The sequence below is a fragment of the Brachionichthys hirsutus genome, chromosome 21 (genome assembly GCF_040956055.1).
Source record: "Brachionichthys hirsutus isolate HB-005 chromosome 21, CSIRO-AGI_Bhir_v1, whole genome shotgun sequence".
In the NCBI taxonomy this organism is placed as follows: domain Eukaryota; kingdom Metazoa; phylum Chordata; class Actinopteri; order Lophiiformes; family Brachionichthyidae; genus Brachionichthys; species Brachionichthys hirsutus.
Window position 1 is genome coordinate 3,135,976 of NC_090917.1, and position 14,086 is coordinate 3,150,061.

Consider the following 14,086-nt stretch of genomic DNA (forward strand, 5'->3'; position numbering starts at 1 on the left):
ATGCCGAGTGACGACACGAAGCTTACAGGTAGGTCGCTCGTTCCAAGATGCGAACGAGCTGCAAGACAAACAGGTGCACGGAGGTCGTAACTGCGAATTTAAAGCTCATTTAACGAAACGTTATCAGCCGAAATTAGCCGAATTTATTACCATTGCAGTGTCAACCTTGTTGAGGCGTATTTTAGTCGGTAGAGGTTGAGTTAGGGTAAATGAGTCCATTTCTTCAGTTTGACACTGAGGCTTTCTTTGCGTTATGCCCTACACCTGAGTTTGCCGCACGCATGCTGCGTTCACAAGCCGTTGGAAACTAGGAATTTTCACACTCCCGACTCGGACAAAAATAATTGTTTTCATCATAGTTTGGTTTGAATGGTGACCTGACGTCATATTCATGAAGTCCTTCCTTGTGACAGATGACGATGAAATTATATTTCCTTTATTTTAGTGGTAATTTACTTTAGTTTGTGCAACATTTGAACGCAGCAATAGAACTACCAATATTTAGTTGGTTCACTTTGCTGTTTCTGCCTTTCATTTACAAAGTAAACGTTTGCAGTGTTGATGGCTGCAACAAAACAACGGCTGCAACATTATCAGTTTGTATTTCTCACACTCGTGCAAGCCTGTTTCTAAACATGCTGGCTATACGTCCGCACCGCGTGCGAAAGCATCTGAAATCCACATTTCATTTTGTTTTTTTGCTGCTCATATGTGATTCAAATGTTTGTTTTCCATCGCAGTGTGAATGGCATTTAAATAAAAATGAAATTAGACATTCTCTATTTTGATTTGTGCCACACAGAAGTCATGTGGCTTTCCTCCGAGCTCCTGAGGCTTATTTTTCGTGGGCTGAAACCTGAACTCATCAGTTATTCTTATTTTCTGAGCCTCTGAAGCGCATGGCTGCACATGTTCCTGGGTTGAATGATATTCCTTATATTTATAATTACGTATGCTTGATAATTGTGCTTTTTTTAATCTCTATTTTAGGCAGTTTAGCTTTTTTCTTTCTTTTCTTTTCTCTATACTCCTAAGTTTTTTGTAATCTTTCAAAGGAAGAACCCACCGAGAATCCATTCTCACATAAAAGAATAAATGTTATGTACACGTTACCATCATATTGTAGTTCTTTAACCGTGAAAACACGTGGCTGGAATTTGGAATCTTGCTGATTTCATTATTCTAATTATGAAGTTATTGACAAATGCAACGGCATTTAATTTAGAGTTAAAATTATCCATGTAAATTTTCTTTTGCCCTCGGCTGGAGGATATTTACTACTCGCTCAAATCTTTCATGGCTGTGCTGAGCACTTGGTGCTCTACTGGAGCTGGTCCTCATAGCGGAACCGACGCCTTGGGGCAGAGAGTGCGGCTTACAGGCTGGAGGCTAACGATTCGTTCTCTCCTCGTCCCTCACAGATCACACGATGGAGGTGGAAGGTCCCTGGTCTGAAGAGTTAAAATCTGAAATGGGGGAGAAGTCTGGAGGAGCAGAGAACATGCTGACGAGCTCCACTCTGACTCTGGCTCCTCTGGTCGTGGATTCGCCGCCCATCCGCCGCTCCCAGCCTATCCCCATCTCCCTAAACAGGTATGACCGAAAGAAACGCCGACCGCTGCACTCGTGCGCGCCGGACATGAGTCATGACAGGAGGAGGCTGGGCTATTGACTCAAGTCACCTCCGGCCGTAAGTCATCTGCTGAAGACGTTTTTATGAACGCCGGTACGGTTTAACGCTGGCTACTCCCCCCCCCCCCCCACATGAAAGTCACGAGTCGGCTGGGAGGGTGCGCTCCGCTGCAGCCACCGAGCGCAGTTGCGTTTTGTTTCTCTTGCTTCTGTTTGCACATTGACATTTATATTTGTTTCTTGTGACCATACAGAGAAAGTTTTTCTCAATCTAAGTTGCCGCCTGTAATAAGTGCTGAGAGGTTATCTCGGACCCGTCGGCGGGGGCTTGTTTGTCTGATGCAGGGTGATGGTATCAAATCAAATCATGGCAGGATAAAGGATTCATTGGTTTGGATCAACAAGAAGAAACCTTAAATTCTAATGGATTCTATGATCAAATCTTTTGTTTCTTGTGATTTTGACGTCGTTTTCTTTTTAACCAATAATTGTTTCCAGGGTGAAAAGTGGGGAATCCTCCTCTTCGTCTGCTCCATCCATTCCCAACCCCTTCCCAGAGCTGTGCAGCCCCTCAAAGTCTCCGGTGCTCATTAGTTCGCTTCCCCCGCAGTCTAGCGACAAACACGTAAGTGAACGCATCGTTTTCACGTCAGCGCATTGGATCCTCCAGACTTTTTTATTCAGGTGGTTGAATGTTGATTCCGATTCTCGCCGACGGGAACGCTGCGTTGCCATGTCTGCTCGACTCTATTTTGACACAACACTCCCAGCGAAAACACGTCTGTCATCGCCGCGGCATGTTGCCGTGCCGCTCTCACCACAGCGTGATTCAAGTGATGGAAATGAACAAGCCCCCTCCTGATGCTTCGCTGTTCACTTGTTGCTTTTGCCGAGGAGGAACATTTTCTTTTAATGGTTTCAGTTTGTCCTTTGATAGGATTAATCAAAGTTGCGAACATATTTCGGTGGAAGTTATTTATTTATGTTTAGGTTTTTCGAGACTGGGGTTTGAGCCATGGAGCTCTAACTTTTTCAAAACCGAATGTTTAACGTCAGAATCGTTCCTGATTTTAGTTTCCTTGTCCTTGAAAAGGAACTCTTTACAACAACATCCTCTTGCCGATCGAAATGAAAACCAGTTTGATCCGGATTGGCGCATCAAATGCAGCACGGCTCGTACGTGTGTTCCGAGAGAACGCTTCTCCTCCGTAATCCTCCCTGCCTGATACACGGCCATTATTTGTCTTACGTGATGTCAGCACCCACCCAACCAGTCGGGACTCGTTGATTGACAGCCGCAGGTTACCGGTAGGGCAGGTTCATTGTCTTCTTGGTTTGAGGCGTGCTGCTGTCTGGATCCAAAACAGAAACGTCCTCCCTGACCCTAAAATACCCTGCTCCCGGCTTACCTGTGCCGTCAGGTGAGGCGGCTCCTCCAATCATTTACTCGATATTAAGGGCAGATGGTGCGCTCTAAGAATGGGTTAGCATTCCTCACCGGCTGACGACTCGTGGAATTTAAGATGTGCTTTCTCTGTAAATGTCGAAGCCTGTTAAATATGGCCGGTCTGCCTTCGTAGCAGCATGTTTCCCTTGATTCCTTTATAAATCATGCTTTCATCGTGACAAAGAAAGCAGACTGGCAGAATGAATAAACGCACAACGACAGTCGTCCATCGCAGAGACGTGAACACCTCTGCCCCCCCCCCCCCCCCCCTCCCTGTTTGCAGTTGATAAAGGTGTATGGCGAGGACAGCCACGGCAGGTCGTTGTGGGTTTCTCTGGAAGCGACGGCCCGAGAGGTCTGCCAAATGTTGGTCCAGACGGCTCATTGCACCGATCAGGAAAACTGGGCTCTCCTTGAACTCCATCCCACCCTGGGCCTGGGTAAGATGGGAAACGGTTCAGGAGTTAAGGACGCGAAGGGGTCTAAAAGATGTTTGATGCTCTCCTGTGTCCTCAGAGCGATGTCTGGAGGACCACGAGGTGGTGCTGGAGGTTCAGGCGACCTGGTCTCTCAAAGGCGACACGAGGCTCATTTTCTGCAAAAACTACGCCAAGTACGAGTTCTTCAGGAAACCGACGGTACGCGGTTTGCGATGTTTGATTTTCATGAACGCAACTCTTGAATAACTGAACTTTTAATAGGAATAATTCATGCAGGAGGGAGATGGATTAAGCTGCTCTTTATTCAGCACGTTGACATACCAGACACCGGAGCCTGACGCCAGACTTCTTTTAGGATTCTGAATGATTGGCAGGTTGCGGGCTGGTGCGCGCACACGCACACGCACACACACACACACACACACACACACACACACACACACAGTCGCTTAACGCCTCAAGGATTTCATTACATCAGATCTGGTCTGCAGCCTGTCCCGTCAGACATCGAGAACTGGTTTCCATGAGCCCACACTGCCTCCAGAAGGCACCGACGTGAATTTGAGCTACTTTTGCGTTGCCAATCTTAGCAATTTAGTGTTACACATTTAATCTTACACATGCAAAACAAGCAACGCATGTAACGACGGATTCATTTCGGGCTTCAGGTAACGCTTGCGCTCGGAACTTGCTTTGCTTACTTTCAGCCCGAGGTGTCTTCACTTCACGTAATGTCAAACAGAAAAAAGTTTTTGCAGGCTTGGAAAAGCTCACAATTATATTCCAGCAGGATTTCTGATTCTGCGTTATAATTTGACGCCTGTTGGGTTTGACCAACTTTTCCCACGAATAATCTGCATGAACAATTCAGTCGTAATCTCTGCGCTCCTCTAATGGATCTTGACGAATAGACCACGAGCCCCCCCCCCCCCCCCCTCATGTCATCATTATCCTGAGTAATCAAGATGATGATGACCCACGACATCTTCACCATCGGGGAGGGTGATGTAATGATGAAGTGGGTATTCTTTGTCATGGAAATAGCCCCTTCCTGTTTGTCGGGTTTTAAAGACGGTGCTTTCCCTCTGCTCTCAGCTCTTCTTCCCAGAAAGCATGATCTCTGACAGCGCGGACATCAGCAAGGGGATGACGTCATCGGACCTCATCCAGGTAAAAGCAGATCAGAGATCACGAGCTTCGGTCGGCACGGGCAATTAGCAGAAGGCCTGTTAAAAGGGATGCCCCCCCCCCCCAATAAGTTTGGGTTGCTTCGATGTGCCTCAAAGGTTTTTGAGCTCCCTACCGTGGAGATGTTTGTCTTCTCTTTCCTTTAATGGTTTCAGTTTGAAAAAGGAAAATTAAATGCATACATTTACTAACGTCTTTGGGGAAAAAATAAAACTAAATATGAGTCTTGTGTTCTCTGCAGAACCTCTTGAAGTCTGGAACGTGTCCAGAGATTCAGGGTTTCCTGCATTCAAAAGAATCGAGTCGCAAAGCCTGGAAGAAGGTCTACTTTTTCCTCCGACGTTCTGGACTCTACTGCTCCACCAAAGGCTCCTCCAAGGTCAGCAAGTCAGTTCTCAATGCTTTCACTGTTTGCACGTCACTGTGACGCCGTTCTTTAAACCCGACTCTTCTTTTTAACGTGTTTTTTTTTTTTAGGAGCCTCGGCACCTGCAGTGCGTGGCCGATCTGCAAGATTTGAACGTGTACACGGTGGTGAACAGCCGGAAGCTTTACGGAGCGCCGTCGGACTTCACCTTCTGCATCAAGGTAGCCACCTCTGAGAAATGTCCTAAAACCAGATGGACCCTTTAGGAGAGATCATTCACCCCAGGGCAATCTGGTCATGTGACCTGTTGAACATGAATGTTGGCCGATTTTTAAAACCTTAAGATATTTTTTTTTGTAAATCTGTATATTGATATCTGGTTTTATGAGTTGTTTTGAATGCACTTTGTGTACAAAGCCCTGTAATATTCGGAGTTCTAGGTGCACTTGAATGCACCATGGAGTCTGTGCGTAGGAGGGGGCAGAGCTCGTGTGAATGCCACTGATGCCGTTAAGCTTAACGGATGTAGAAAAAAGGAAATGTGTCTTTCACGTAAAACCTGGAGGACAAATTCTTTCTGCAATTTGCAAGAAGTTGTTATTAGTTGACCACAAGTTCTGTGAACTTTAATGTTTGCATTATGCGATCTGTTCTTCGGCAGGAACAGACCAACTGAAATCATTGAGTCAGACTGTGACCTTGTCATTTTGCGTTTTGTGTGTTCCTGTGCAGCCTTCCAGAAACCCGGTTCGTACTCAGGACCTGAAGCTCTTGTGCGCAGAGAATGAACAGATTCGAACATGTTGGACCTCCGCGTTCAGACTGTTCAAGGTTATTGCAGTCTTCCGCCTTCCTTAGATACTTTAAAACCAGTTTTATTTCTCACTAACTAAGCAAATACGGATTACATTGTGCTAAACATTTTAAAGCATGCCATCTTCACGGTTTTGTCCAAGTAAAGCTGGAAAAAAAAATACATGAATGCTACCTGTAATGTGCCCGTTTTGTTATTTGTGTGGTCAGCATGGGAAGCAGCTTCATTGTAACTACCAATTATCCAAGACGGCCCAACGATGCGTTGAAGAAACCAGATACACAGCTTGCAAAGTGAGATCACCAGACATGACGCAACATGGAGGAGCCCGTGAAATCACTCCTGTGCCGTCTGACACTCTGTGTGTGTGTGTGTGTGTTTGTGTGTAATGTGAGTGCAGCCGAAGTCGGAGGCCAGCCTGGTGGCCATGGACTTCTCAGGGAAGTCTGGACGGGTCATCCAGAACCCGGTGGAAGCGGAGAGTGCAGAGATGGAGGAGGGACGGACCTGGAGGGTAAGAAAGGGGGGGGGGAGATGAGGAGGAACGATGAGATAATTTCCTGTTGATTTGCCGACCCAGGCCAAAAATCACATGACGATGTCGTCACGGCGTCGCTTTTACTTTCTGACAAATGAAAGCCTTCCTTGGCCTCTGAAATCGACTCCCAGCATTTCTAATCATCTGTTTATTATCAACAGTTTATCTATATTCCTCTTTTCCATCTTCTCATTCGCACATTAAACCCGTCTGAATGACTCTGCATTAGCTCAGCTACTTGTTGACCTTTGCCCTCGTGACCTTTCTGTCTCTGCGATTCTCTTTCTGATGCAGAGAAGAGAAGCCCTGAGGTGCAGTCTGCCCAACCTGAACTCTGGCGCAAAAACGTCCTGTAAGTTCACAGTCAAGGGGACGGCGTTCCCGACCCCCCCCCACGTCCTCACAGTCATCCTGTGTGCTTGTTTTGTAGCCATCCACAAGTCCCAGCTGTGGTTTCACGGCCACATTTCCAGAAAGGAGACTCAGAGATTGATGGAGAAGCAGGGCCTAGTGGACGGGTGAGTGGAGACACTTGCATGAAAGGCCCTCTAAAATGTTCTGGACCGGTAACCGGCGTGTGACCAACGTGAAAAATATCTGTCGCAGGATGTTCCTCATTCGTGAGAGCCAGCAGCATGGAAACTGCTTCGTCCTCTCGATGTGTCACAAGCTGAAGACCAGACATTACCTCGTCATCCCTGTGAGTTCCCCCACATTCTTGGAACAACCCCCCCCCCCCCCCTCCACACACATTTTATTAGCTGCGATTATCCGTGTCGCTGCAGTGCGACGAGGACGGCAGGAAGTACTACACCATGGACGACGGCGTCACGCTCTTCGTCGACCTCCTGCAGCTGGTGGAATTCCACCAAATCAACAAGGGCATCCTTCCCGTGTGCCTCAAACACCCCTGTGTCTGCGTGGCATTGTGAACCCGTGCGAACTCATCCGTGACCCTTCGTTGCAGCCTCTCCTATACCGGCCCCTGACTTTTTTTTTTTAGCTCAAGTCTAAACTGCCGACTCCAGGCAACAGATTGTATTTATGTATTACTGGATTATGTGCCGACCTTGGTAGTCCGTCATTATGCCACCAGGGTTTGGGTGAATCCACGGACGTGAAGGGTCTCGCCTCCCTTTTCCCGCTTTAGTATTTTTTAAATCATTTTGACTCCAGCTCAACACTCGGTTTGTATTTTTTTAGTAACAAGCTGCGGCCACCGTGGAGATGGCTCAATGTTGGACAGACTTTTAGCATTTTTGGGGGGGGGGGGGGGGGGGGTAAAGCGCCTGCTTTTCAGATCCCATTTGTCTGCGCTGGCAAGAGACGGATGTGCAAAGATGGTTGAATGTGGCTCGAGCGGATTTCACCGGAGAGCTCCTCGATCACGGCCACCAGAGGACACTCTGAGTCAGAGGTCTGCAGGAGTTCAGGGCTTCGCCGGCTGAGAGCTGTGAGAAACGAACACGTGGATTCTGATGTCTGACTTTGCAATCATGTAGTTTCACAGTCCTGACGATTTATTTTTTTAAACTTCTTAATTGTCTTATGTTAATTAGAACTTTAAGAACTTTCATTGCTATTTTTGCACAATGGTGGTGAAGGGAACTGTTACAAGGGCACATGAAAGTTTCATGTACGTGTAAAAATGTGTAAATTTTTTTTGCGTTTATGTTTTTTGTGTGTATGATCTCACTAAGTGAACTTTTGAGGAAGATCTTAAATGGTTAAAGCTATGGAAAAAAAGCTAATAAGGGACCTCAGGTTTTTAGTAACACTTTATTTTACATTTTTGTTATTCCTGAAAAATGTTCCCTTATGTCCTCAAAAATTTCAGCTCGGTTTACAGACGTACAGAATAAATTACACATCAGATTAGATGGCGCTGTTTAAAGAGTCTTTGAGATTAACAGATAATTGATATCACGTCAGTGCCACATTTTGACGCAATAATAAGATGGTATTTCGTAAAGATCCTTTTTTTTATTGGAATATTTGTATTTCTTGTTTGCATTTTTATCACAAAGCTCCAGTGCTAAAATGTCGGCGTATGCTTAGCAAATATTGTGCAGTCAGTCCAAAGTTTAATATTTTTTTAAAATCAATTACGGTTTGTTAGTTTTAGAAACTTTGAATATTTGTGCCCTCTTCATACCTGTTTTATATGTTGAATAAATTTCATATTAAACACAAATTTAATTATATTTAAAATATTTGTGTGGATATCTCTATACTATAATTAGCTTCAGAAGCTGAAGAGCTGATTCCATCACTGACGACTCTCGTTTAGTGTGTGTGTGTGTGTGTGTTTGTTCAATACCAAGATGCTTGGGTAGCCCTTCTCCCCCACAGCCCTCTTTACATGGAAGAATTGCCATGGCAACAGATGTTTGACCATCTAGGCCAAACACCAGAGAGACTGCTCAGAAAGGCTTCAAAGAGCTTGTGATTATGGAGAGACCCTGCAGGAGAAATCCAGTGATCCGGGTTTCCTTTGGCCAGAGGAACCCCAGCAGGTACTCTTTGCTGCCCCAGATTGTATCAAGCCACATTCTGTCCGTGGGACTTCAGTGTAAATGCAGGTTGAGATGGCTCGCCTCCAATCCTCACTCCGTGTGTGGGGTGGGAAATATTTGAATATTTGAATCACTTGATCAGAATGTCTCTGAGCTGACATTTCTCCGCTCCTGATTTATTTTGTTATTTTCTAATCTGACTTGAACCACTGTCCCTCTGATCAGGGATGACGCGCCAGCCACCTTGAGGTTTTTTTTATTTATTTTTTTACACCCGTCTCCTCCTCCCTTGTGTCATTTCTGCTGCTGCTGTTGTGATGCACGTCTTGGCTCCTTGTGCGCCTGCAGCATCGACTCCATCCTGATTCATTATTCAGCTTCCCTGGCACCGGTCAACCAGAAAGCCATGAATCTGTGATTATCCCGTCATCTCCCCGTCTATCTGCCCTTTCTGGCTCTGTCGATATTCTGTCTTTCTGCTGCCTGTCTGCGTCACTCGTCCTGTCCACCTGTCATCTCCCATTCCCCAAATATCATCCTCTTATGAAGGAGGTTTCCTAAAGCGCCCCCCCCCCCCCCCCTCCTTTCATCACTCTGTCAATCTGACAGGAAAACGTGACTTGGATTTATTGCTTGAGGGAAAATAAAAATAAGAATGGGTTTCTGTCCCTTCGCTCACCCCATTCCTCCGCATAATTATGTTCTTTCTCTTCTGTGATTTGACTCTGGCTGAGCTGTGACGGTGCTTTAATTACAGCAGCAGCTATAGAAACGGGAGGGAAAAAAGAACATGCATTATGCTGCGTGTTTCATTCTACCTTCCACCTGTGGTGTGTGTGTGTGTGTGTGCGCGCATACACTAAATCTACATGGGAAAGGGAAGACATGCACTGGAGCATTAAGTTGAGCTCTAGAGCATCTGAACTTTCAAGAGTTTATAATGTATCACTATTTTATTTATCAGCCGCTGAATTGTACTCTCGTCTATTTATTAGATTTTTTTCATTTGGCATCAAGAAACTATTTTCCATCTCATCTCTTTTAATCTTATTTTATACCTTTTTTTTAAAGGCCCTTTCCTCCCGCGCTTAGACATCCAGCCTTTCTGACCCGAACGCGCACGTTCACGCACGGTCATTAAATCATGGCCTTCTAACATCGGGACCGAATCACAGCCTGCGGTAGAAACCAGATTAACTTCGGACTCACCTTTTGCGCGCAGAAACTCGCATCAGCCGCAACGCTGCGTCACGCCGCGCTCGCGATCAGTGTTTGCTGTTGGCTCGCCGGTATTCATAATTCATGAATTGTGTCTGCTGCATCTGTCAGAGGAACATCTTTTATTTATTGATTATTTTTAAACATTTTTTTGGGGGGCTCCCTTTCATCCTTCCATCAATTGCTTCCCTTCCTCGGCCGCGCAGGGAGGCGCGTCGGGCTCACGCTGTGGTATCGGATGACTGATGGACACTTCAGTGTATTCCCACGGGCACACGTGTGCGCGCGTGATTAAGATCCGATCCCTATAATGACGCTGCTGGGATCAAAAAGCAGTCGGAATTGGAGGGGGGCGAGGGGGGGGGGGTTCTTTAAGAGAGGCAGGATGAGGGGGGGGGGGGGGGGGCTGCGCATCCATAAAACATGAGTTTATTCAGCGGCCGCGCTCAGACGTGCGTTAGTAGCGGCCGTGCGCTCCGGCGTGCGCTCACATCCAGAACCGGCAGAGCGTCGCCGCCGATGCTCACACAGCTCTGCCATGGACGCGCTGAGAGGAAAGGGAGCACGAAAAGAAACATAAAGTGGAGAAACGGCGGAAGTGAAGAAGACGAGAATAAAGTGACGGCGCGCTAGAGGACGGGAAACGGGCGCGTCGAGGAGGAGAATGGGCAATTCCTCCTTCCCAGGCATGTCCCCTCTCTCTCCGTCCATTCTGTAGTTGCAGGTATTTCTAACTTCTCTGACGCGCTTGCGGGGGAAACCACCGTGTGTGATGATGATGATGATGATGATGATGCTGTCTGTCTTCACCCGCATGGTTATGCAAGATGCATCTAGAATTATCTGAAATACATCCTTTGGTGCTGAAATCTAAAAACGATAAGAACCTGGGATGTAGAAGCTCAGAGTTGTTTTGATCCGACTCGAGATGAAGCTTCTGGCTGAGGCTATGGTCAGTTCTAAAAGCTGCAGCCCATCGGGAAAGGCATTAGAGGTGCGTGTTTTGGTGCTGATGTTGGCAGGACGGAGCATCTGAGAGGGTTGGAGGCTGTGAGAGCGTGTCTGGTGTCCTTTTTGCTGCCTCTCTCTGTCTCAATCTGGGGCAACATGAAAGGCAAGCGATGGCAGGAATTGCCTTTGGTCTGACAGATGGATGCGATGCTGCTTTCTCTGCGCTGCGCTTGGCTTTTAATGCAGCAGTTTTGGGAAATGAGAGGCAAAATGTGCTTGTTGCGCATTCGGAGACGCAGCCAAGCTGTAAAATCTCACTGAACTCCAATGGAATCCATTTTTGGATTAAATGGATGAAACATTTTTTTATTATTATTATTTTTTTTGCAGTTGTATTTGTTCAGAACTCAAAAACTAAACATATCCGCTTCTCCAAACTTCATCCATCCATGAATCCCGATGAGCATTTGTCCCGTTTGGTATTTTGAGATTTCTACATATGAACATTTTTTTGAGTTTGAACTTGAAAGATGATTTTGAGGTCATTCTGAAAGTTGGCCATCTTCTCACTCACCAAATGTAATGCAGAGTATGTTTGTTCCTTTGGCTTCCACAACACAAAGTAAGACGAGCCATGCACTTTGCATGCATGGATCTGACGGCACGCTTGGCGAGATGACGTTCTGAGGATGTGCAGCTAATGGCTAATGCTAACAGAGCAGCTCTCTCGGCTCGTCCCTGGAAACGTCGTTCGCGCTGAAGCCGCCGGCGATTTCAAACGGTGCCGGTTGCTCGGAGCGATTGTGTGTTACCTCTGCCAAAGACGGTTGGACTATCACCAACATTTGGACGTGATGCTGCTGCAGCTGTTTGAAGGGCTCAGAGAAGGAACCCCTCCGGGTGTGGGCCCGGAGGGGCCCTGCAGAGATGGCAGGAGGAGACATCATGATCTCTCACTGCTGAGTGGAGTCGTGATGTAAAATGGGAACGCTGACGTCTGGAATAACGTTCGATGCCTCTGCTTTCTTTTCTTGAGGGATCCTGCAAGCACTTTTGTTTTTTTTAACACACGCTTTCTGTTGGGCTTGCACAGAGATGATGTTAACTATGCGAGGGGGGGGGGGGGGGGGGGGGGGGGGCTGTGCGTCTTCTTCTACTTCTCTATGCAGAGACCGGCGCTGCGGCAGGATTTACCCGACTGAAGGCTGGCGGAGTGTAAAATGGACGTCCGCTCTCTTTTTAATGAGCGCTGATTTATAGGATACTCTCGTTTCACCCTCCAGATCGTTGCACAAATCTGTCTCGGAAGCGAGAGACGACTCCAGCCTCTTGAATATTTCTGATAAGTCAACGCGGTTCTCTACGACACCTGTCACATCCTAGAAAATCGCTGCGAGAATTCAATCTGAGCGGAGCGTTTTGAAACGCAGCGCTGCCCTTGAACATCTCAAAACTGATCTCTCTGTGCTGCTTGACGGTGCGAGTCATGTCACCTCAGTGACATTTCGGAGCCCGCCGTGCATCTCCGGGGGGGGGGGTTAACAGGAGGGGCAGGTGGCGGCGGCGGGTAAGCAGATCAAGCCTGCTGGTGGAGGGGGGGAGAGAGACGAGGCAGAGGATCTGTCAGAGCTGAGGAGCAGCAGCCAAACACAGTTTCCCGTGTTTGCCTGATCAAACTTGTTGACAGCTTTGAGGATATGGAAGCGAGACGGAAGAGGAGGAAGAGATGAAGGCCAGAAAGAGACTGCTGCAGGGCAGACGGCGGCAAACATCAATGGGGACGATTGATGCGGTTGCCACAGAGCCTCCAGGTGAGGGTGAGGCGATGATACTGTTGACTCCGGGATGCCTTTTCTCCCAGGAGCTGCTGTTTTTTTTTTTTTTTTGCTGCTGACGTTTCACCCTTGATGTTGCTTCTTTTGACAGTTCCCCAGTTTTTCCCCCAAAAAAACTGCGCCCGGTTCGGCGGATAATCCAAAAGGAGCTCTTCCACATCAGAGGCTCGCTTCATCATTTTGTTTAAACTTCATATCCAAAGGTTGAACCCGCGGAGAGTTTAGACCCCGTCCTTAGTTTGATCATTTCTGTTTTAGTCTACGAGCGCGGTGGCGCAGTTTTGTCACAGCAAGAAGTTCGTAGGGGGGGGGGGGGCTTCTGTGAGGAGTTTGCGTGTTCTCCTTGTGTCGGCGTGGGTTCTCTCCGGGTTCTCCGGCTTCCTCCCACCACACAGAATAAACCAGCGTCTTCGTTGTCCAAATTGCCTTTTACAAAAGTTGGGACTGGATTTTTATGGACGCCGTGTACCTCAAACTCTCGACCTGTTGGAGTCGTCCCCTGCTTCCGCTGTGGGGGTCACACTTGTGACTCGAAGCCTTCATAAAGTATTGATTCTCCTCTCCGTACGGGATGTAGCGACTCCTGCGGCGACTGTTCAAGGACTCGTCCTTCTGGGCGAGCGGCGGGAACTTTTCCCAGCAGCTTGTTTGGAAAGCGCTGCTTAGTGTCGCTGATATAAAACCAGGTGTTTATAGATGTAGTTATTGACATTGGAGGACAAAGATATGCAAAAGGAAAGGAGGAGAAACCTGGTCTCCGAGGGCAATGAAACATTCACGAGTCGCCGCCGCCGGAGGGAGTTAATGTCTATATCTCATTTGATTAGTCGCGGTCTGTGCTGGGAAGCTGACGCAGCATCCGGGCAGCCTATTGACAAATGGCTAGATTTTGGTCGAGATCAGAAACTCTATTTCAAAGTGGGCGGCAATTTTGCTGTCATGGTTACGGGGTTCAACTCCATTCATTAGATTGTCTGGCAGAAGGCATGTTATCAGAACAGGGAAAATGCATGCGGGACTCAAACCTGGGTTGCCAGTTCCAGCACCGGCCAGTCTGACACGTCAGCTAACAGCTAAAATAAGCCTTTATATTATCCAATTTTTCATGCATTACCAAAATAAGGGTAAATTTAATATATC

The 14,086-nt window shown here is 47.2% G+C and overlaps 1 protein-coding gene across 1 annotated transcript; it reads left to right on the forward strand.

The window, feature by feature from the left end:
- grb7 (growth factor receptor bound protein 7) lies at positions 1–7,358 on the forward strand. Its single transcript, XM_068754322.1, has 15 exons — positions 1–28; positions 1,422–1,593; positions 2,131–2,257; positions 3,363–3,519; positions 3,596–3,717; positions 4,615–4,689; positions 4,949–5,086; positions 5,185–5,295; positions 5,807–5,905; positions 6,098–6,181; positions 6,289–6,402; positions 6,721–6,778; positions 6,857–6,944; positions 7,033–7,126; positions 7,212–7,358. Exons 1-15 carry the CDS (start codon positions 1–3, stop codon positions 7,356–7,358), a joined length of 1,614 nt encoding a protein of 537 aa, XP_068610423.1.
- The last annotated feature ends 6,728 nt before the right edge of the window (positions 7,359–14,086 follow it).